General features: G+C 31.1%; 1 protein-coding gene across 2 annotated transcripts in view; it reads left to right on the forward strand.

The window, feature by feature from the left end:
- LOC145313506 (transient receptor potential channel pyrexia-like) overlaps positions 1-22,160 on the forward strand; it is a 30,034-nt gene extending 7,874 nt beyond the window's left edge. For both annotated transcript variants that reach the window (XM_080152944.1, XM_080152945.1), the window contains 28 exons: positions 1,561-1,661; positions 2,002-2,118; positions 4,996-5,168; positions 6,088-6,158; positions 6,523-6,617; positions 6,770-6,814; positions 7,071-7,203; positions 7,526-7,610; positions 7,917-8,041; positions 8,129-8,207; positions 8,389-8,493; positions 13,961-14,086; positions 14,304-14,407; positions 14,523-14,591; positions 14,863-14,932; positions 15,575-15,675; positions 16,216-16,341; positions 16,605-16,703; positions 17,048-17,178; positions 17,920-18,049; positions 18,410-18,524; positions 18,856-19,019; positions 19,254-19,349; positions 19,558-19,664; positions 20,084-20,229; positions 20,555-20,638; positions 21,143-21,219; positions 21,546-22,160. In XM_080152944.1, coding sequence (XP_080009070.1) covers positions 1,561-1,661; positions 2,002-2,118; positions 4,996-5,168; positions 6,088-6,158; positions 6,523-6,617; positions 6,770-6,814; positions 7,071-7,203; positions 7,526-7,610; positions 7,917-8,041; positions 8,129-8,207; positions 8,389-8,493; positions 13,961-14,086; positions 14,304-14,407; positions 14,523-14,591; positions 14,863-14,932; positions 15,575-15,675; positions 16,216-16,341; positions 16,605-16,703; positions 17,048-17,178; positions 17,920-18,049; positions 18,410-18,524; positions 18,856-19,019; positions 19,254-19,349; positions 19,558-19,664; positions 20,084-20,229; positions 20,555-20,638; positions 21,143-21,219; positions 21,546-21,641 — 2,970 coding nt within the window. In that variant the 3' untranslated portion in view covers positions 21,642-22,160. The remainder of the gene's footprint in view (positions 1-1,560; positions 1,662-2,001; positions 2,119-4,995; positions 5,169-6,087; positions 6,159-6,522; positions 6,618-6,769; positions 6,815-7,070; positions 7,204-7,525; positions 7,611-7,916; positions 8,042-8,128; positions 8,208-8,388; positions 8,494-13,960; positions 14,087-14,303; positions 14,408-14,522; positions 14,592-14,862; positions 14,933-15,574; positions 15,676-16,215; positions 16,342-16,604; positions 16,704-17,047; positions 17,179-17,919; positions 18,050-18,409; positions 18,525-18,855; positions 19,020-19,253; positions 19,350-19,557; positions 19,665-20,083; positions 20,230-20,554; positions 20,639-21,142; positions 21,220-21,545) is intronic.
- Positions 22,161-23,479: the final 1,319 nt, after the last annotated feature.

Below are 23,479 nucleotides of genomic sequence, written 5' to 3' on the forward strand. Positions count from 1 at the left end.
AAATATAGTGCAAAAAGTAACCAAGACGTTTTAGCAAAGTATGAATATCTAATGAAATAGATACTTTTAAATTTTGATATACATATCAGATGAAAATATATAAAAAAAAGAGATCAAAAACTATAAAACAAGGTATATATTTTTTCACTCTGTCACTGAATAAGGAGCACTTTTAGGTTTGATTTTAACCAATGCAGCACTTAAACACTCATTTTTCAAGGTAAATAAACAAAATGAATGCAATTATACAATTAGGTCAGATTAATAATACAGTAAGCCTTTTTGTGGCAATTTTTTTTTGTTAAAATTATTCTTTATTTCTATAATAAACTGTATTAAAATCTAATGATTTGAAAATTCGTAATTAAAAACTTCATTTTTACACTGTTTAGACATATAAATTACAAAGAAAAAGATTAAATCCTTTAAGTTTGAATAATACTTTATATATCTACATAATAAAAACATTAAAATTGTTAAAGATTAAAAAAAAAGAAAAAAATAAGTAATTTTTAAAATCATTTTGTGTCGTCTTCATAAACTATTTCCCCTTTTATATTTTAGTCTGGTAGAATTCATAATTATAAATAACCTTTGTTGAGCATATTTATGTTTTATTGAAATTAATTATAAGAATGTAAAACATTTTTTGATTGATTTAATATTAACAATTCACCTAACATTTTGTTATTTTACTATTTTTTTAAACTCTTTTATTCTTATTAATAATTCTATTTAACACAAAAAGCTCATAGGGAGTTGATAACCTTTATTTCTTGCTTTGTATTCTAATCAGGTATTTTATTTGACTACATTTTTTAAAACTATACAGCATGCATGTTTGTGTCAATAATGAAGACATTACGGGTTTTTATGTACAAAAAGTTGTTTTAAAGCAAGAAAAAAAATATAATCTTTCTAGTAACTAATATACAATTTCATAGTTTTAAATATGTCTGTATTTTGGTTTCTAAAAAAAGTACAATACCAACAAACATGCATGCCTGAAAATTAGTTTCAATATTCGTATTAAACAGGAAAAAGAAACTAAGTCGTCGTTATAATTATTGTTTGTTATTTTTGGTGTAAGGTTTTTTTTAATGAAACTTTTTTGGAACTTGTTAATTCGATTTCTGCGGATTTTCTGGTTGCCAGAAATGAAATCTACGCATCTTTTTTAGCTAGATAGCATTTGTCTGGTTAAGATTGGATAAAAAAATCATTGGTTGGTTAAATTTAATAAGTGTGCTCACTCTTGGCAAGATTTAATGCAATTTTACCAAAAATCAGAGATCTGAACACAATGGCCGATAAATCTATGTGTATTTCTAACGATGATACAACAAAATAACCCGATCTGTAAATTACAAAAAGTGGTTGAAACTTTTGGACGTTCAAATTAATGAATGAATCAATCATAATTTAATAAAAGTTCCCAAAGTTGCTAAGCTAACAAATAAAAAAACGACAAGATTAAACTTTTGGGACTAGTATTATAAACTGCCCACTGACCACTCCCTCTCGGCTAAAAAATATTGTTGCAATAATTTTTTTGTTTAGTTCAAAACTAAAGTTCGGAAAGCCTCGGAACAAAATAGTGAACTACAAATGCTGGAAAGTATTAGAGAAAATAATTATACAAAGGGGACTAGATCTATAAGGTAAAGTATTAGGATAGAAAAAAAAATTTTCTTAGCTTGTTTCTTAATTACATTTAGTAGCGGATGGCCCTAATCAGCCGCCAAATCAAACATTTTTACATTTACATTTTAGCGTGTTAGGCTTAGTAATTCAGAGTCTAAAATAAATAAAAAATTAGCAGTTTCATTTTTTTCAAGCAAATTACATTAAATTTTTTGCTATTCTCTTGAATATATTAGAACCCAAACTATTTTTCGAATTATTTGGCTTCTTGGTTTTACCTTTTGACTAGCATTTTACATTTTTTTTTATAAAAAGAATATATTTGAAACAAAAACTTTATATGTTTTGTTTTTTTAGTTTCAACAGTACAGTACATATAATTGATGGAATATTTCGAGTTTACAACTCCCTGACCCAACAAACCCTACCTGAAATGATACAGGCCGTGGAAAGTGAAAATTTTGATGCCATAAGGTAAATTAGGTTTAATATTTTCCAGTATGGCTTGAAATTTCCGCGCGATTAGAACCGGGTTTCAGCCACAATAAAAATTAATTTACATCATCGTATTATAGACAATTTTCCACGAATATTAAAATAAAAATCTTAAAATTAATACCTTACAATTTCCAATTTCAATATCCGCGGAAAGTTGTCTATTATACAATGCGATAAATAAATATCCCACACCTTGTTAGGGATTTTGACATCCTTGTTAGGATTTGAGAATAGAGATCATTTTAATGCTTTTTCCATTAAGAATGGTTTATTGTACTAAATGTATATTAATATTTGCTATGTATAATAAGAGATATAAGTTTTCCGGAATTGTAATGTAGGGAGTAGATTTGAAATCTGCATCAAATTTTAAGAATTTTTTATAACATTCGTTTTTTGTAAAATTCTTTATCTAAAAGCGGAAATACAAATTAAGTTAATTAATTTTGGCATCTGTGATTGGTAGATTTAAAAAATCTGCGCTCTGATTGGATGTCGTACATCATTCAACCAATTAGAGCGCAGGTAGTTTAAAATCCACCTATCCTATTGGTCAAAATTAATTAACTTAAAATGTATTTTCGCTTTTAGATAAAGAATTTTACAAAAAAACGAATTTTTTAAAAAATCCTTAAAATTTGATGCAGATTTCAAATCTACTCCCTACATTAAAATTCCGGAAAACTTATATCTCTTAATGTATAACTGTTGATTACTGTTTTCTGTTTTTTGCTCCATAATACTTTCACCTTTTTTTTAATTTTAAAATCGTGAAATTTTCTTATGTTTCTTATATATTCACAGACTTACACCCTTAGGCATTATTGTTGGTTATAAAGATAATATATAAGGTGTTGAAGGCTAGAAATACTAAACTTTAAACATGTTCAAACTTGATTTGTGAATTACAATTTTTAGAAAGTTCTAGTCTTAGTGGAACTTTAACCAAGCTAGTGAGCAACAAATAATCGATAATAATAGTAATTCTTCTTATTTTCAATACATTAAATAAGATCAGAAGGTTAAAAAAAAACCTGTAATATCAGATCATAAATTAAATTAATCTAAGTTTGATTTTGGGCAAAATATAAAATAAAATACCTATAGTTATAAAATATTTTTTTTATAGAATTTTACAACAAAGAAAGTATTTATCTAAAAATTTTATATGCATATCATTTCTGGAAATAATTGTTTTTACTTTCTATGTTTGTTTTAATTTGCTTTTATTAATAACTAAACTCCAATATTTTTTTAAAGGGACTGTGAACGTAAATTTTTCTCATCTTAATATCAAATCTCAACATTATCTCATTCATAATATCTCACAGATAGAGCAAAACGCGCTTTTGTTTGCTTAAAAAACGGCTTTTTCCGACGATTTTTATAAGGTACGGGGAAAGGAAGAAATTTTCCGTATTATATAAAATGTGCATTAAATTGCTTTTTTCTCCCATTATAGCTAAAAATAAACTTTTTCACATAGTTCTAGATTTTTCCTAACAGTTAAGCTGGCTTTTAACATAATCCTTGCTTTAATCCAATCTATAGTTACTTAGAAATTGATAAAATAAGCAATATTTTTAAAAGCGAAGCTTTTCTATAATTAGGGTCGGTCCGTACGTCCGTCCGTAACGGATAGCTTTTTTCGTTAATTTAGGCATATTAGAATTGTCCTATCGATTTCAAATTTTGCATGGTGATTCCTTTAATAGTTAGGTACGATTTAGAAAGCGTAGCAACTCTATAATCATCACCAAAATGTCCGTACGTCCATTTTAAACATGTTGATTTTTTTTACTTTTTTAACAACAAATTTTTATGTGATCTAATCATCCGATTGATCTGATTTTTGGTATATTGATTCCTGGGACAACAAAGTATAATGTAATAAGCGAAGCAACTCTATAATAAAGTCCTAGAAATGTAAGTATGTCCATAAACATTATCCTGAATCAAGCAGTTTTTCAACACATTTTACTTACAATTTTGCTTTGACTCTTATACATTTATATTATGATTATTCAGTTCTGACACTATATAAGTGTTAATGTCCGTTTGTCCTACTGTTTAAGTGCTTCGCTTTTATGGATGTTGTCATCCTTGTTTTATTGAAAACCAAATACAATAACAAAGCCAGAAACAGGTTTTTTATTAGTATCCAATTAACTTTAAATGGCCCATCTCTCGCCCACCTTTAATTACAAATTTGTAAATAATAAAGACGCAATATTTCTTTATAAACAGTCTGATAAAAGTGTAAACTAATTCTCCAAAGTGGGTTATTTATTGTTCAACACAATAAAAAAGGATATTATTATTTTATATAACCTATGAGATTCAACCCTTTGTAGACAGTGAGGTATTTTTTTTGTCAATAATACGAATTTAAAATATGTCTTTATTACCTAATTACTACGTTATAAAAAAACGAATTGGCAATTTTATAGCATAAAATAAATCCTTAACAGTAAGTAAATTGTTTCAACTATATATGACAAGTTAAATATCCCTACAAACATTATAAGAAACAAAAACGTTCAGATTTTCCCTGTTTTTTCCTTTTTCCCTCTCAAAATACCATAAAATCAAGGCATTATTTCTGGATATTTTTGTGAATAGGACATTTTTGGTTGATCAGTGTAGTGAAATGTGCTTAGTAAATGTTAAGATTTGATAATCAGATGAGAAATTTTTACGTTCACACTCCCTTTAAGTCAAGGTCAAAATTTTACTATTTTCATCAACCAAAGTTAGAATTTAACATATATAAATTTGTAAAAAAAAAGATTATTTTTTGTCCAATGTCATAACCCTGTAAAACATATTTGTTGAATATTCATATTTTTTCAGGAATTTATTAGAGAAGAAAGTGTCAGAACCAAGAGATATTTTGTTTAAATGTATAGACCTGGCAAAAAGTGATTTTTTGGACAGAGTTATTCAAAGCCTAACAATTCCTGATATAAATACAATTATTAAAATTGATTCTGAAGAAACTTTGCTTCATTTCGCTGCCTCAAAAGGTAAATTATTATCTATTTAGTTTAACAAGGAAAATTATCTGAAATTGTGAAATTTTATTTTTAGGATAAGCAATAAACACTGAAATCATATATTGGCCCTCAATTTTCAGTAGCGGACATTTTCTATAATTCTTTCAATAAGTCATGCTTCAATAATGTTGTAATTTTTCCAATAAATCTATTTTTAATTTGTGAAGGTGAACAAACATCTGCTCTTCAAATCCTCTTGTCCGTTATTGATCACTGATTTTAATGTCGTTTGCTACTTATGGATGTTGTCATCCTTGTTATTTAAAAATAAAATAAAGGGGTCATTGTAATGTAAATTGGTCCCCAAATAGGTAATTACATAAACATATTTTTCATTCGTTGTATCAAAATTTTTAGGGAATTTTCTCAACATTTAATTGGGTTGTACAAACTAGCACTGAACAAACTTTGGGTATAGTCCTTTCCACGACATCCCTCCATAATGGGCGATTCGTCGTATTTTTAAAATGGCTTTTTATAGGTTATTTGAGGTTAGGTTAGGTTATATTGTGTTAGGTGATTGCCCCACAGGGTTAGGTAATTGGCCCCGCAGTGGCTAGAAATAGGAGAAAAGCTACCGTGAAAAATACGAAGAATCGCCCCTTATGGAGGGATGTCGTGGAAAGGACTATACCCCAAACTATTACTAACAAAACACAAAATGGGTATTTTTTATTATTCGGGTTGTAGTTCAATTTATCGTCGATTGACATATCCTGCATTCCCATCTTTGATTCTAACTTTTTTTCTCAGGTTTGCTGATATGACTGTTTACAGAAATCTTTATATTCAAAAATATTGCATAGGAATACAATGTGCTAAACATTAAAATTACGGTAAAAAAATTATTTATTTGAATAAATTGTATTAAATATGTATTTTCAATTAGGAGATTTGGAATGTTGCAAGATATTACTAAGTAATGGAGCTGAAGTAAATCAATGGGACTCAATGAAAAAGGTAAGTAAAATCAAATAGGTTAATTTCTTTTAAAAATAAAATCTATTTTAATGACTGTCTTTTTTTTTGAACCCCAGAAAGCTTGAAAAACTTAAAAGTACCAACTCAAAGCTCAATAATTTCAACAAAAGAATTTTTACCATAATTATTATTAAATTATCGAAGTAAAAAGAATTGTTCTGGTTCATGGATGATTTCATTTAATTTTAATTTTTTTATTAATTAAAGGTGTTGGACATTCTCTGAGATTCTGATGAATATATAATATACTTAAGGGATTTCAACTTGGGAGCTGTCTTGCAGCTAAAGACAATTTTCAGGAATTGGGAGTTTTGGAGATCTTATAAAACAATAATTTTTTCAGGTGTCCCCCCTGCACAGTTGCCTTGCAGCTAAAGACCAGGTTCAGGGCAGAAAGATTCTGGAACTGCTTGTCAACAACCATGCTGATATTGATGCAGGAAAATAAATACTTGACGAACTTTATTTTAATGTGAATTGATCATGAAATAATTGTATACACCTTCGGGATTTAACATTTTTACTTTGAATTCTTTTTTATATTCTGTAAGAATATTTTTCTCATTTTTCTTCAAGTATTTAAAATGTTTAGGATTAAGCATAGACGGTGGTTCTGTCTTACATGCAGCTGTCAGGTATAATTATTCATTCCATTTCATTAATTGGACTATTTAGTATTTACCTTGATTTTTTGTGTTCATATCCTTGTTTTGATAATAAATGTTAAATAAGTGTGTTAAGATGAGTTACTCGACTTTTGAATATGTAATGGATACTTTAAAGATAATTCAAATACATATTGTTGGATTAGTTTAAAAAGATTGGTGGAATGCATTAGTGATTTCATTGAACATCTAGGCCAATACAAAATTAAATAATATCATATTTTAGGAATGGAAACCTACTGGGAGTGAGGTTCTTGTTAGAGCACAAAGTAACCACAGTCCCTCCAGGTGTTTCTGAAACTGCCCTTCATGTTGCTGCCGAATATAACAATATCAGAATAGCTGAGCTCCTTTTAGAGGTAGCCATTTATTAACTTCGATCAATAAAAATACATTTAGTATTTCTACATGCAAAAGTACCTTCTTCCAATTAGGTATGCCTTTTTAACAAAAAGGTATGAAATTTGTAGTTAGAGTTACCTAACTTTTATGTTTTTTCAATAATTGCACTTTAGTTAAAGTAAAAAATTTAAATTCAAGTTCATTCACCTTTTATCTAACTTTGTGTACCAAATCACTTTAAACGTCTTAATTTAACTTATTGTTTAATAAAAATGCTTAATATATAAAATTTTGGACAATTTATCCCTATTGTTTTTTGATTAAAAGTCTATTTTTTAGGAGAATCCAAGTTTAATCAACAACTTTAAGGATGACAAGACAAAGTTAACTGCGCTGCATATAGCCGCAGATTCTGGTTATTCAGGTAGATTTATAACTTTGAGATTTATGTACAGTATTATAGACAGTTTTCCGCGGATAGTAGAATAAGAAATTATAAGATTAGTCCCATATTGGTTAAAGACGATGAGATACATGAGTTTTCTTATTAAGGAGATGCTAATCAATTTTGAAGCAAAGCCATAATAGAAAGTAGCTTTCCAACAATAAAAAAAAATGTAGAATATTTTCATAAATTACAAGAAGAATTAATTCAGTTAATTGTCGTAAGATTGTTTTAAGTCTATTCCAAAACCATTGATTGTTATAAAAATACTATCTTGAATTTTAGAAATGTGTGCTTTGTTGTTAAAGCATAAAGCAGATATGAGATTAAAAAGTCCTTCTGATGGTACAGCTTTACATATGGCAGCTAAAAGTAGATCAGAAAATGTTATCAGACTATTTCTAGAACAGGTAAAAAATCAATCAGAAAAATATTAATTTAATAATTTTTTCTTCAAAATCAACAAATTGTTTTGACTTCACCAAAACTTATTCTAGGGAAATATGAAAGATGTGAATGAAAAGGATCACAAAGGTCAAACTCCTTTGATGTTGGCAACATGTAGTGTTCACAAAGGTAGGTGTTGGCGACATGTAATCCTATTAAATAAAGTAATAAAGTCTTTCAAGGTGTTCTTAAATAGCAAAAACAAATGTGCGATTTGTTTCATGCTCTTTGTTGAATATATCATGAATACGATGAATTTTAATTTTTGGACTAAAACTCTTTTTTTAAAATGTGAATTGATGTTTTTTAGGAGAGAGCGGGAGTACAAACTGTATGAAGTTATTGCTTGATAATAATGCAGATGTAAACCTACAGAACGATGCTGGGGATAGTGCTCTTCATTTAGCTGCTAAAGGTAATAATACAATAGAGAGGGCATTTATTTTGAAAGAGTATTAAACGTTTTATTGCTTATTAAAGGCTGAGCTCTGTAACCGCCCTTTTGTAAAGAGTTGTTTGGCTGCGGATTGTTAGTCAATTCAGCTACAGCCGGCTTTGGATGAATTAAAATTATGCGGCTGATATTGATTATCACAAAATAGACTAAATGCAACTTGCAGAGTCCTTCTATAATTGTCAAGTCCTGAAACGTCTTGGGAATATTTTAGGTTAATAATAAACAAAAAAACATAAATAAAATAATTTTATGATAAAATGACTTATTTTAAGTAAAAGGATTTTATTTATCATTAAATACATAAATTTAGTAGATACATTTAATAGTAGAAATTTCAAAAAAAAACAGGGTTCGGAAGCCGCAGCCGCAGCCTCAGCCTCAGCCACCATCAGCCGCGCGGCTTACGAGAAGCCTCAAAATCAGCCGCGCGGCTTCCTCAGCCACCCAATAAGCCTCAGCCTTAGTCGCAGCCGCGCGGCTTAAAGAAAACATAAGCCACTGTAAGCCTCAGCCGCATTCAGCCACTGTAAGCCTCAGCCACTTTAAGCCTCAGCCACAAAACTCCAATTCAGCCACATTAAGCCTCAGCCGCACTAAGCTCATTCATTTTTCATAGTATTTTTAAATTAATGAAAATAATTAAATTAAGATTTGGGGAGGGGGGAGGGTGTGTGTGTGTGTTTATTTTGAACACAAATTATCCTAATATGTTTTCTAACAAAAAAAATTTAAACAGCGATGTATTTTACTTTTTAAAGTTGGTTAAAAAAAGGTCTGTAAAATGCAATAAATTGTCCTGTATAATATGCAAAAAAATCTACATAATCTTCATGTACTCGATAGATTGAAATAGTTAAATGATTATCATATATCATCCGATTTTGTTTATTTTACAAAGATGCTTACTAAAATTGATTTTATTTTCGAAACTGCAATTATTATAAAAAAAATGTTTCTTTATCTTTATCATTATGTTATACAATTTCTGAATTTATAAGCAATACATGAATCGATATATTATTACTTTGATGTTGTCCATATTTTCATGTACTCTGATAAAGAAATAATCTCAGCTGGCTAAAATAACAATAACCCCCATACACCCCCTTTAATCCATCTCTCCCCTCTTATGGGATATATAAATGAACTGGCCAATAAATGAGGTCCATAATTTTATTAACAAATTTTCTTTTTTTTAATATATCCACATATTCTATTATATAAAGTGGTAATGTGAAGCTTCTTATTGATCCAGGGAAGGTTTATAATTTTTTTGGGGAAATGTATCTTTTCTCTCCCATAAAAAGATGACCCTCAAAATAAATTATTTTTGCTTCCCTTAAGTATTCCTAGAGGTTTTAGGGGCGCAGCCACTAGTATACTTTAACCATAAACTCATTACATATTAAAACAGGTTTTAAAAGTATGTACATAAAAGTTATACTTATGAAATTTAGCACCCAATAATTTATTATAATTGTAATATTTAGACCTAAATTTTTCTTCAAAATTTCTGTCACCTTTGGTCTAGGGGTTAGTGTGGCAGTCGTGTGTTGGAAAGGTTCTTGGTTCAATTCCACCAAGAATTGAATGTGATTAAAGTTTTTATTCTGCTATGGACAATGGACAATAATTTTTGTTTCCTCTCATTTATATTTAGTTATTTTCCTCTCAAGTTGAAAAAAAAATATAAAAGGAGGGTGAATATAATGTGTAAAAAAGATTAGAGGAGATTTGTTCTAGGTAAACTTACTTTATTTGTAATATTATTAACTAAATTTTAATATAAAATTGCTTTACACCTATGTTCTAAGGGTTAGTGCACAGGGAGTAAGGGAGGGGACAATGGATCAAATATTCAATTTTTAGGAGTCTCAGACTTTGGGGACTGGCTTAAAGGGAATGTGCAAGAATTTAGCAGTTTCTGACTGAGTTTGGGGACTTGCGCATGAAATGCCGCTACTCGTTATGTATGTTTTGAATATTGCAGACGGGGAGAAGGGATAAGGGAAGGGGGGGCAAGGGAAATAAACACTCGTTGTGTTAGTTTGGAATGTAGCAGATGGGGAGAAGGGAGAAGGGAGGTGGGGGCAAGGGAAATAAACAGAATAAAAAGGGGCAGTCATATTCTTGCTAGCAGCTGGCCGGGTCCAATAATCTTTTAAGTTATTTTGTCTGTAGATTAAGAATTCGATAACTACTGAACTAATGAAAACTTTTTAAATTGCCTTTTCCAAGTTTTTGAATTTTTAAAAAAAAAATCAACCAAACTCCCCCCTATTTTCCCATAAAAAATTAATAAAAGTCACCCTTCATCCCCCCCAATTTTTTTTTCTTCTGGGATTCGAACCCAGATGATAGATGGTTCAAAGCTGTTACCGTACCAAAAAGCTATCAGAGCTCCAATATTTCAAAATGAAAATTTGTCTTATTTTTAGATCATTAAGTATTATGATGTCTGTTTGTTTGTCTGTCTGTTTGTTTGTCTGTCTATCTGTTTGTACTACAGGATCTCGCTAACTACTAAACCTATATGGTGCTCCTATTCAGGGAAGTTTCTTATAGGTACTGGGACGGTTTACAACTATTGTGGGGGAGGGTACCATCACACTACCAGAAAAAAATTGCCTTAGAAAAAAAATTAAACATCACCCCAAAATTAAAAATGGGATTTACTCGCCCCGGCCCTCCCCACCCAATAAAAATCACCCTACCCCCCAAAATATTATTTTAATTCAGTTCTTCTTTTTCCAGTACCTATTGTTTAGTATTTTTTGTAATAACTTCATAATTACATTTGTCATTAAGATTATGTGACATAAAAAGTTTGTCATAAAAATTATACCCATGAATAATTGTAATAAAAAGCACTTTTGTAAAAAAAATATTTTTCATAAGAGGTAAGCTAGTAATACATTTATTGCAAGTGTACATATGATAAGTATTTTAAAGACGATTATTTTTAAGACAAATGTAACCTGCGTACCATGGCTCAACATGTAGCGCATCTGCTTGTCATCATGGAGGTAATAGGTTCGAATCTTGGCCAGACACTGCGTGAAAACTGAAGACGTTAAATGGTTCCTACTGCAGCTATGCCAGGTATGCAACATGTACAGTTAGAGTATGAGGATTTCCTTGGCTCGTAAACAGGCATAACTCATTACCATAGGACTTTCTGGCAGGTAGTTGGTTGCTGGATAGATGTTACTTAAATTGGAAAGAATTGGTTCCCCTTAATTATCCAAGGTTCAACAAGAAGCGCATCTGCTTGTCATCAGTGAGGTAATAGGTTCGAATCTCGGCCAGACACTGCGTTATAACTGAAGACATTAAATGGTTCCTACTGCTGCTATGGCAGGTGTGCAACATGTAAAGTTGGAGTAGGAGGATTTCCTTGGCTCATAAACAGGCGTAACTCATTACCATAAAACTTTCAGGCAGGTAGTTCAATAAAAAAAAGTTGGTTGCTGGATAGATGTTACTTAAACTAATACAGAAAAGGAAAGAATTGGTTCCCCAAGGTTCAACAAGTAGCGCATCATGTAATAGGTTCGAATCTCGCCCAGACACTGCGTTATAACTGAAGACATTAAATGGTTCCTAGGTGCTAGGTGTGCAACATGAAAAGTTCCTCGGCTCATAAACAGGCGCAAAGGAAAGATATAATTACCCTTAGTTATCCAGGGTTGTTGGACCTTGAGTTAATGTCATAGAAACCCTCGACCGTGGCTCAACATGTAGCGCATTGGCTCGTCGTCTGGGAGTTGATAGGCTTTGTACTGCATCATAACTAAAGATGTTGAAATAAATTCCTACTGCTAAAAAACTTGTATAAAACTTTGGGTACCAGTATAAAACTTTGGGTATCAGAATAAATTTTTGTCTATTAGTATAAAACTTTGGGTACCAGTATGAAACTTTGGGTACCATTATAAAACTTTGGGTACCAGAATAAATTTCTGGCTATTAGTATAAAATTTTGGGTACCAGTATAAAACTTTGGGTACCAGTATAAAACTTTGGGTACCAATATAAAATTTGGGTACCAGTATAAAACTTTGGGTACCAATATTAAAACAAAATTTTAGGTATTAGTATAAAATTTTGGGTACCAGTATAAAACTTTGGGTACCAGTATAAAACTTTGGGTACCAGTATAAAATTTGGGTACCAGTATAAAATTTGGGTAACTGTATAAAACTTTGGGTACCAGTATAAAACTTAGGGTACCAGTATAAAATTTGGGTAACTGTATAAAACTTTGGGTACCAGTATAAATTTTTAGTACCAGTATAAAACTTTGGTAACCAGTTTAAAACTTTGGGTACCAGTATAAAACTTTGGGTACCAGTATAAAACTTTAAGTTCTAGTATAAAACTTTGGGTACCAGTAAAAAACTTTGGGTACCAGTATAAATTTTTAGTACCAGTATAAAACTTTGGGTACCAGTTTAAAACTTTGGGTACCAGTATAAAACTTTGGGTACCAGTATAAAACTTTGGCTTCTAGTATAAAACTTTGGGTACCAGAATAAAATTTGAGTACTAGTCTAAAACTTTGGGTACCTGTATAAAAACTTTGGGTACCAGACTAAAACTTTGGGTACCAGTATGAAATTTAGGTACTAATTCTGAATCAAACATTTGAAAAAATCCTGCTGTCCTCCCCCCTCTTCCCTCCACTCCTATTCTCACAACCCCTAACCACCCTCAACTCTCCAAAAAATGTCCTAGAATGCATTTAAAAAATCTAATTTAGCCGAAGCCTCAGCTGCAAAGCTTATTTTGTAAACAGCCATAAGATCAGCCGCAAGGCTTAATATTGTATTCAGCCGCAGCCGCATTCAGCTGCGCGGCTGAATTTAATTCAGCCACAGCCTCAGCCGCACGGCTTTCAGTAAGCCGCAGCCTCAGAATCAGCCGCGAGGCTTAATTATGTTATCAGCCACTCTCAGCCTCAGCCTCACTCAGCCGCGCGGCTTAATTTTCCAATCAGCCACTGTAAGCCGCAGCCGCTATGAGCCGCGCGGCTTTCAGTAAGCCGCAGCCTCAGCCACAAATCCTTCAGCCACTGTAAGCCTCAGCCACCCTCAGCCACTGTAAGCCTCAGCCGCTCGAAGCCTCAGCCACAAAATTCCAATTCAGCCACTGTAAGCCTCAGCCACCCCAATTCTTATTAAGCCTCAGCCGCATTCAGCCGCAGCCACTCTCAGCCGCACTAAGCCTCAGCCACTCTCAGCCACTTCCATAACTATAAGCCTCAGCCACATCAGCCGCAGCCGCAGCCGCAAATTAGGATTCAGCCGCAGCCGCAGCCGCGCGGCTGATAGCGCGGCTTCCGAACCCTGAAAAAAAACCAAGCAATTAATTACCCTGTATAAATATGCATGTTGAGATCTTAGTTAATTATTTTTATTTGCAGACGGCAAAGCAAAGAGAGTGAGTCTCTTGATAAGATATGGGGCAGACCTTTGTCTACAAAATAACGCTGGATTTTCTGCCTTCCATTTTATCAATAAGAAAGTTCCACAGTGTATAGAGGCATTAGGTAAATATTATTAACATTGATTGAAATTAAAGAAAATAAGCCATTTATTTTTTATATGGACGGGCAGACTTGCAAGAATTAAGCTGCTATTTTTTAAGAAATTCAACAAAAAGACGGTAGTCTAAAATACTTAATTAATCTAATTATCTAAAGTATATTGTTTGTGATATGTGGAAAACAGCCATTACTTTGATCTTAATGCACAAAATATGTTTAGAAAGTCGTATGGACAGTGGAATGAGGTTGGCAGGAGATCTGGACACACATGTGAAGCTTGATTTTACCAAGCTATCACCAACTATTAATAACTACCTTCCTCAGGCACAAATAAGAAATATAAAAAATATAGTTCACATATCAAAGCTACTTAATACGTTGTTGGATTTTTGTGTTGATTGATTTATTGAATAATTTAACAATTTGTTATTTGTGAAAGGATACACGGTTATTTATGGAGCTGAGTAAATCACCACACTCACATTTATTAAAACATCCTCTATCCGAGGTAAGTTTTTTTATTGGTTGTATATTTAAATGATTAAAATTTTAATTGATTATTATTCTTATTTTAAGCTTTACTGAAAAGTAGAGTACAATTTTCCATTAGGTTCAAAGAATTGTGTATGTTACAAACATAAAAATAATTTGAATAATTTTTGTTGATATCTTATAATTTGTCTTTTTTTAATTAACAAAACTACCAACACGGAGTCATATAATTTGTGCATTGGGAACTCAAACAAAGCATTTGATTATCTAAGCTATGTACTTTATAGGCATATTTGTACTTGAAATGGAACCAGGTGAAGTACCTGTACATGGGCCTAATAGTCTTCACACATGCAGGCAAAATATAGTATTTTTATGTTTTAATGTGGCCGTACATAAAACTGTTTATAGTTATTTCTTTCATCGTATTATAAACGGCTTTCCGCGGATATAGAATGTACAATTATAAGATTAAAACCAGTTTTTTAGCCCCGAGGTGCCGAAGGCACGGACTAAAAAAACTGGTTTTAATCTTCGATGCTAGACATAGTTTTTTTCGTATGGATGAGAACCGGTTCCTATCCACCGGATTCGAATGAATACAAGAAAAAATATTCCTGCAGTGAATAGAAAATTTTACAGAGGGGACATTGGGCTATAAACGTTTCAGCACCTAATTGTAATCTACAGAAGGGGTAATTCGTGTATCATCATTGGGCATTTGCATTAATTTATTGGCTATTGTCTTATCCCTTTAGATCCTTAGCAATTTTATATGCATTTATAAAAATTACAATTTTCGTCTTGACAATGGATTTTTAAAAGATAGAATCATCCTCCTACTGATTTGAAAACTTCTAGGATGACACCAAACGATGTTATTTGCTATAAAACATTTAACCATATATCGTTCAATTGACAGAGATTTTTTCTTGATATAAAAAGTATCGAAAACGTTTATGAAAACAAAACATAGAACATTCTAAATTTGACCTGCAGTATTCTCCGTCGTGTATTCCTTGTTTGTTCTCCTATTCTACACTACCCTGTGTGAACCTGACGTGAGCAATCCAGATGACCGCTGGAATATCAGCGGTAAGGTAGGAAACATTTATTCATCATGGGTTAACAGCCTCGCAGCTGAAATAAGTTGGCTTAGGCTGAATTAAGTTGAGGGTGGTTTAATTAAAATTTGATGGCTGCTGCTTAGAATGGCAAATTCTTCATCAGCTTTATCGAATCCATTAGTTAGTTAAGGCTTCTATTTCAACTTTGCCTAAGTTGTTTAAATGAATATTACAGCGGCTACAGATGCTGTTTGTTTGTCTGTTTGTACCGAAGGATTTAAATAATCACTGAGACATTATCATTATCACTTAAAGTGCAGCTTCCCATAGGTCCTGGTAAAGTTTATATTTATTTTAGGGTAGGGTATCATCAACCTCCCAAGAGAAATCTCACCTAAAAAAGGGGAAAAACATTTTTTTTACTGTTTCTTTTTAAAAACTAAATTGAAAGAGGGGGTGCGCGAGTACCACCTCGCCCCACCTCCACCTCAAGTGTCCCCAGAGGGGAGTAGCCGCTAGTCCCAGATAAAGAGATAATGTTCAATATGTATAATTTTTATTTTAATATTTTAGTTTGATTGTGTTATAAAAGATGATAAAGATAAAAAAGATAATTACACCTGGTTTGTCTGTACCTACATTAGCTGGATCCTGCTCATTGTTTTCCTTGGCATTTACTTTGGCAAAGAATTATTAAAGGTAAGTTTTAGGTTAGGTTTTGTAACATTAATCACTGGCAAGTTTTAAAGTGAATTATTTTTGGGGGGCATTTTAAAAAATGTGCGTTTGAATTGTTAGGCTTTCAAATTGCCTAAAGATCTTATTACAATAATAAGGGTTGAATTAATTTTTTAAGAAAATTATAACTTGGACAAGTCTTCTTTTATATACAAAATTCTTACTTGTGTTTGTGTTTCTATGTATTCATATTTGTTTAATATTAATTTTATTTTTGTTTTCAGTTTTGGGCAAGTCCAAAAACATATTTCCGCCAGTTAGAAAGTTTCCATGACTTGATGATCATAATTACAACTATATGTGTCATTTCCATTGATTTTAGTGTAAGTTTCTAATTTAACAAGGATGACAACATCCATAAAAGTGAAGCTATAAAATAAGACGGTAGTCCAGACGAACATTACCATTTTTGAAGAGTATCAGAAGTCAGAAAGTAAAATATTAATGTATAAACAAGATTTTTAAAAAAAATTTAGTACAAAATTGCGTAAGTTTAGAATACATACTTAAATTTTTAGGACTTGATTATAGTGATACTTCATTTGAAATATTGTATCTTGTCCTAAAAATCAATATTCTGGGGGGGCATTTAAGGACTGTGTAAAAACTGCCTTCCCTCCCTTTATTATTGTTAAAATTAATTTTTCATTTTGTTTCCTAATTGTAGAACAGTTCGAAAATAGAGATAGGAAGATGGCAATATCATGCAGCCTGTTATGGATGTTTCTTTACCTGGCTCTACATGATGTTCCTTATTGCCAGGGTTCCAAGATTTGGAAAATATGTTGAAATGTTCAAGTAAGTAATCATTTACATAAATTTTTCTTATGTTGAAATATTTTTATATAAAAACATACCTTCTGCTGATTGGAAAAACACGTGAGATTTAAACAAAAGGAGAAAAAAGATAATGTGAAAAAATAGCTTACTTTATCAAGCATATGACAGTATGGATAATATAAAATAATCAAAGAGTAAATAAACCTTGATACCCATGAATGACACAACATTTTATATTTTCTGTCGACAATAAAGCATAACAAAAATGGTCATGGTTGACGCATTACTTACTTTTCCGGAACTAAACAAATTTCGACTTACATTTACCTCCACATTATGTTAACATTACAAACTCCTTTTTCAATTCCATATCAAAGATTTCTTAGATAGATTCAGTCAATCAAACACAAGACTTAACCCAACTTAATTTCAATCAGACTAAAATGTGTTCACTCGATAATCAAGACTAGGGTCGGATTGTTCAGTGATTGGTCATCTTGACTTTATATATCTATTGATGTTTAAAAATGGCATTATTATACTCTAAAAGGGAATGGTAGCTTTCGCAATATTCCGTAAAATTGTGAGCGAGTTCAAGTCAAATGCGCTTATTAAGTCTAACTGTTCAGTTCAAAGGCGTATTTAAAAACAGTTTGACATAATAAGCTCTTTTGACTGGAATCTTACTCACAAAGGAATTTTGCGAAAGCTACTATTCCTTAAATGAAAGTTAAGATAACTCTACTACTTTATATTTAGGACGGTAACTATCAGCATGTTGAACTTTATGGGGGCCTACATCTCATTGTTGCTGGCCTTTGCCACAACTTTTATGGTCGCTTTTCCAGGAAATGCATCTTTCCAAAACATTATCACTTCTTTGATTAAGGTAAAGATATCTTTTGAAAAAAATTAAACAAGAAGGATTTTTTATCTCAAAATAATCTTTTCTCGTATTCATTCGAATCCGGTGGATAGAAACCGGTTCTCATCCATACGAAAAAACTACGTTTAGCATCGTATTATATCCAGCATTCTACGAATATAAAAATGTACATTCATAAGATTAAAACTAGTTTTTTGGCCGATGCCTTCGGCACCTTGGCGGTTAAAAAAACTGGTTTTAATCTTATAATTGTACATTCTATATCCGCGGAAAGCTGTTTATAATACGATGCGAGAAATAACTATTATAAAATCCCTTTTACTGTCAAAGAGGTTTTTTTAAGATTTATTTTTTTTATTTTAGTTGATCGTGATGATGCTAGGGGAAATAGAATACGAGGACCTGTACTACTCTAAGAACAGTATTATTGTCAACAAAACAACCAATACAACTGCGTTTTATAGCACACAATCTATAGGTAAAAAAGTCCAAAATTTAAATCTAGTTTTTAACTTTTATTATAAGAGAGTTTTTAGAGCTGCTTGTCTGTTGATTAATGAAATCAAGGCTTGATTGATTGCGAACTTTTGAAAATAATCAGCAGCTTAAATGCGGCTGAGAACTAATGCGAAAGAAGTGTTTTACAAAACCGGACGAGCTTATTAGCTGCTGATTTCAACCTTGACCAGCCGCTAGGTTTGAAGCTGCAGTTAAAAAAATATTTTGCTGCTTATTTATGGAATTTTCTCTTGGCATAGATTTGATAATAAAACTACAGCTGTAAATAATCTTCATTTTTCTTCCATCAGAGGATCAAGTAGAGTGGCCTGTATTTCCAGTGACTGCCCATCTTTTCGTGGCCATATTTGCTTTCTTTGTGTCCATTATCCTGATGAACCTGCTGGTTGGTCTCGCAGTATCAGATATCCAGGGTTTATCCAAATCTGCCAAATTACACCAACTATTACAACAGGTAAATTCAGATATCTCAAGGGATAAGACAATGTGCAATAATTGGTTTATATCCCCAATAATTTGAAACAAATTACCCATAGCTGTAAATTAAATCATCCGTTGAAAATTTTGAACATTGCTATTTTGGAACCAACCAATCAATTTTTTTTTAAGTTCCCAAAGTTTAAAAAACAAAAAATATCTAATGCAAATCTTTAGTCAAAAAGTCACAAGCTCAGTGCATTGTTTCTAGGTGCAACTGATTAACTACATGGAGAAGATCTTGATATCTCCATATTTCTGTGCCCTGCCAGAATGTATAAAAGAATATTTGAAGAGTAAACTTCAGGTAGAAATCATAAAATAGAACGATAGTTATAAAAAAAATTGACAAACAAGGAGAAAGTGCAATGCACAAAAAATGTTTCCATCTGATATGTATGCCTATATAAAAAAATTGTAAAAGGTTTTTCTATTATTCAAAGTTATCATCCTTATTTTTCTTTTTATGTTTCTTTTTTAATCAAATTTTCTAATTACTTCTATATTTCTTTCAGGGTCTATCAATGAAATTTTTGAAAGTGTACAGTATCCGTCCAAATGATATTAACGATAAAACCCTTCCAGAAACTCTCAAGAAATCTATCCATGAAAATTGCCTCAGGTGCGTTGCAATTCTTTTACTAACTGTGATTAATTTTGAGGTTGTGTGATTTCTATTGAAATATTGCAACAATATCAGCGCTCTAAAGGGATAAAACAATGGCCGTCAAATTGATGATCCCTTATGATGATACACAAAATTAATTCTGTAGATTAAGATTAGTTGTTGAAACGTTTGAATACTCAACTTAATAAATAAACAAATAAAAATTCACTTAAGTCCCCAAAGTTGTTAAGCCAACGAATAAGAAAACGTTATCATAAAACTTTGGGGACTAGTGTAATAAACAGCCCATTGTCACCTCTTTCTCTCTCTTCTGAAATGAAACTGCCCGAATCAAACCAAAAACAATTTTTTTTAAAATTGCCATTCAGAATTTTATGAAATTCTGTTAATTAAATTTTCCTTCAATTATTCAGGCGCAAAATGAACGTGACAGAAACAATTCAGCGCAAAGAGATGAAAAAGATGAAAGACGACATTGAGTTGATTCTGAGCATGCTCACTGGAGGCAAACAGAAGGTCATCAAAAAAAATTCAAGTTCCAGATCAATTGATACTCTAGGTATGAAATGTTTTGCGGCATTAGACTGTCTACAATACTAGTTATCATTGAGGTATTGGGTTCTAATCTCAGTTTGTCAGTGAATTACAAATGATAAAAATTTAAGCTACTGTGCATGTATAATTGATATATAATGCATTTACGTTAGTAGGCTGAATACTTAAGCCAAGAACATATACAACTTATTGCCATTCCCATTGAAAACTTCAAAGAAATATTGTTTAAAGTTTATTACTGCATAAGTTATTTTAATTCTGATATGAGTGCTGTTATGGACTCTCCTCTTCTTGTTACAAGAGACACTCTAATATTTTAATATTTTTAGATGTGGAGAGTGATTTTGATTCTGATTACGATATGAGTGGTGTTATGGACTCTCCTTTGTTGGGTAGAAAAATTAATGAAACAGGCATAGTTAGATTCACAATTGTAAAACAGATAAAAAGACTATACAATATAAAAATGTCATAGGACTTTGGATTTATATCACTTTTTCAATCTACAAAATGTTTTTTCAGCTACATTGCATTCCTACTAATCTCCCTTAGTCGCTTAGATTTTATATATAATGCAACTTAATCATTAAACTACTACTTTTATTTGAACATTATAACTTGGAATTTTTAAATGCTACATTGCCTACATACAAAATAACCGCTCAGTCAACTTTGAATAAAATCAAGAAAAATTTTAAATCCAGTAAATGTTAAAATTTATACTTTTAAGTACTCTAATTGAGAAACAATAAAGAATAGTTATTTCTCGCATCGTTTTATAATGAATACGAGAATAAATCATTATCCCCTGATTAATTTGAGTTTTTAAGCTACTTTTAGGAGTGGAGAAGACAATGTAAGTTTTCGATTGCCTTCTCCCTATATACTGACTTTCCATGAATCTAACTGTAACCTAGGGATAGCAGCAGTCCAGAATCCTGTTATGGATCAGCTTCTACGTAATATTGGGGCCGCTAGACGACAGAACAAACCAAGGAATTACGCCATTCAGTTTAGTTAGTTTAAAGACGAATTAAGTTAAGTTTCAAAAAGAAAAAGTAGAAAAAAAATTTAAAGGGGAAAGAAACAGCTATATAAACCTTCCCAGGACCTGTGGGAAGCTACACTATAAAGGAGAACCGAAACTATTTAGCGGTTCGCGAGATCTTTCGGTACAGACAGAAAGAAATAATGTTACTTTTTTTATGGATGAAAGGGAGTTATTGAATGTTATAAATTATTTTTTTTCCAACTTCCGCAGTGGCGAATTTATAAAAATTAATATGAAAAATATAACTGAATGACCATTTAAAATATTTTAGGAAGGACCTAAGCAGTCAGAACAGTACAGACGAAAGTGAAATATCAAATTCTGATTACCAGGATGATATTTTCAGAAAAAAATTCAAAGAGTAACCAGTGAAATATAAAAAAATATTAGAAATCTTAGTATTCATTAAGAAAGAAAAAAATGTATATAGTATAATAAAATTTTAATGTAAGATAATTGAATTGTGTCAATTCTAGCATTAAAAATGAATTCAAGGGCCATTTAAGTACATTACAACGAATTTTTGTTATGAATATATTTTTTAATGTACATTTTTAATTTACTACCATAAAATTTTACTTATCCTTTTTTTAAATAAATTTTTTTTCTAATTATATTCTGAATAAATAATCAAATAGATACATATTTTATAACTTTGTCAATAGGTATTCTGATTGTATTATATGTAAAATGTAGTTTATTTCTGTTATGTAGATATAAATTGACTGTAACCATCTAGTTTTCTAGATCAAAAATACCGGTGTAAAAATCTATTAAATATCTTTAAAAATATATAATCAAAAATTAATTTACAAAAAATGTATTATCATTCAGTTTATTGCTCATTGGACATTTTAGTACCTTAATAAATTTTATATAAATCATTTTTTGTTTAATTCACAGTTTATTCAACAGGGATGACAACATCCATAAAAGCGAAGCACTGAAACGGTAGGACAAACGGACATTAACACTTATATAGTGTCAGAACTGAATAATCAGAACATAAATGTATAAGGGTCGAAGCAAAATTGTAAGTAAGTAACTATGTTGAAAAACGGCTTGATACAGGACAATATTTATGGACATACTCATATTTTTATGAATTGATAATATAGTTACTTCGCATACATATAATATTGAACATTGTTGTCCCAGGAATCAGTATACCAAAAATGAGATCAATCTGTTAATTAGATCACATAAAACTTTGTTGTTATTATTTTTTTTTAAATTAACATGTTTAAAATAGACGTACTTACATTCTGGTAATGATTATAGAGTTGCTTCGCTTTCTAAATCGAACCTAACTACTACAGGAATCACCCTGAAATCGATAAGGCAATTCTAACATGCCTAAATTAACAAAAAAAGCTATCAGATCAGACGGACGGACCGACCCTAGTTATAGAAATACTTTGCTTTTATAAAAAAAAAAATTATTTGTTGAGTAACGCAGGATCTAGGGTCGGTAAAGGATACGACTGTAGACGATAAATTGATGCAAACCCCAATTAGAATTAACAAAATCTGTAAATTAAAATGTTAAAATAGAAGTTTGGGCACTGACAATGTTTAGAAGACTTTCAAAGTCACAAAAGTTTTTAAGCAAGCCAATGAGAGATCGTGTTTATAAAACTTTGGTAATCGGTGTAATTTACAGTCCAATTATCCCTCCTTCCCGTATGAACACGTAGTCTTTTCCTAACTTCTTATGCGTTATATTCTACATTTGGTAACTGTTGTTACTAAAATTCGGTTGAGTCTTTAAAAATTTTTGTTTGAATTCAAATAAAACTCGAGATTCAAACTATACTTCTCCCTTTATTTGTACTGAGGCTGTACATTTATTTATACCAATGAAAATTATATGGGCAGTGCCATTTTGTAAATTTGTCCATTTCATATTTGATATCATTACTGTCAACCAGGTGTCAAAATACATAGATAAGTGATGGAACAAAGATAATTATGATTAGTTTTTACAGAAGCATTTCGAGAATAAGCCAGGCTTGCAAGCCTCCCATTTTAAAGTATGCTTAATGACTTATTTGACGGCCGATTTTTTTTATTTGCCGGCCTGATAAAAAAATGTCCGTAAAAAACCGAGTTAAAAAATGTTTTAGCGTTTAGTAAATTTTTTACATTGCTTTTTTTATTTATAAACCAACTAATGAATTGTTTAAATTAAATTGGACTTATC

This window comes from Acartia tonsa, chromosome 3 (genome assembly GCF_053477335.1).
Source record: "Acartia tonsa isolate MP-2025a chromosome 3, ASM5347733v1, whole genome shotgun sequence".
NCBI lineage: Eukaryota > Metazoa > Arthropoda > Copepoda > Calanoida > Acartiidae > Acartia > Acartia tonsa.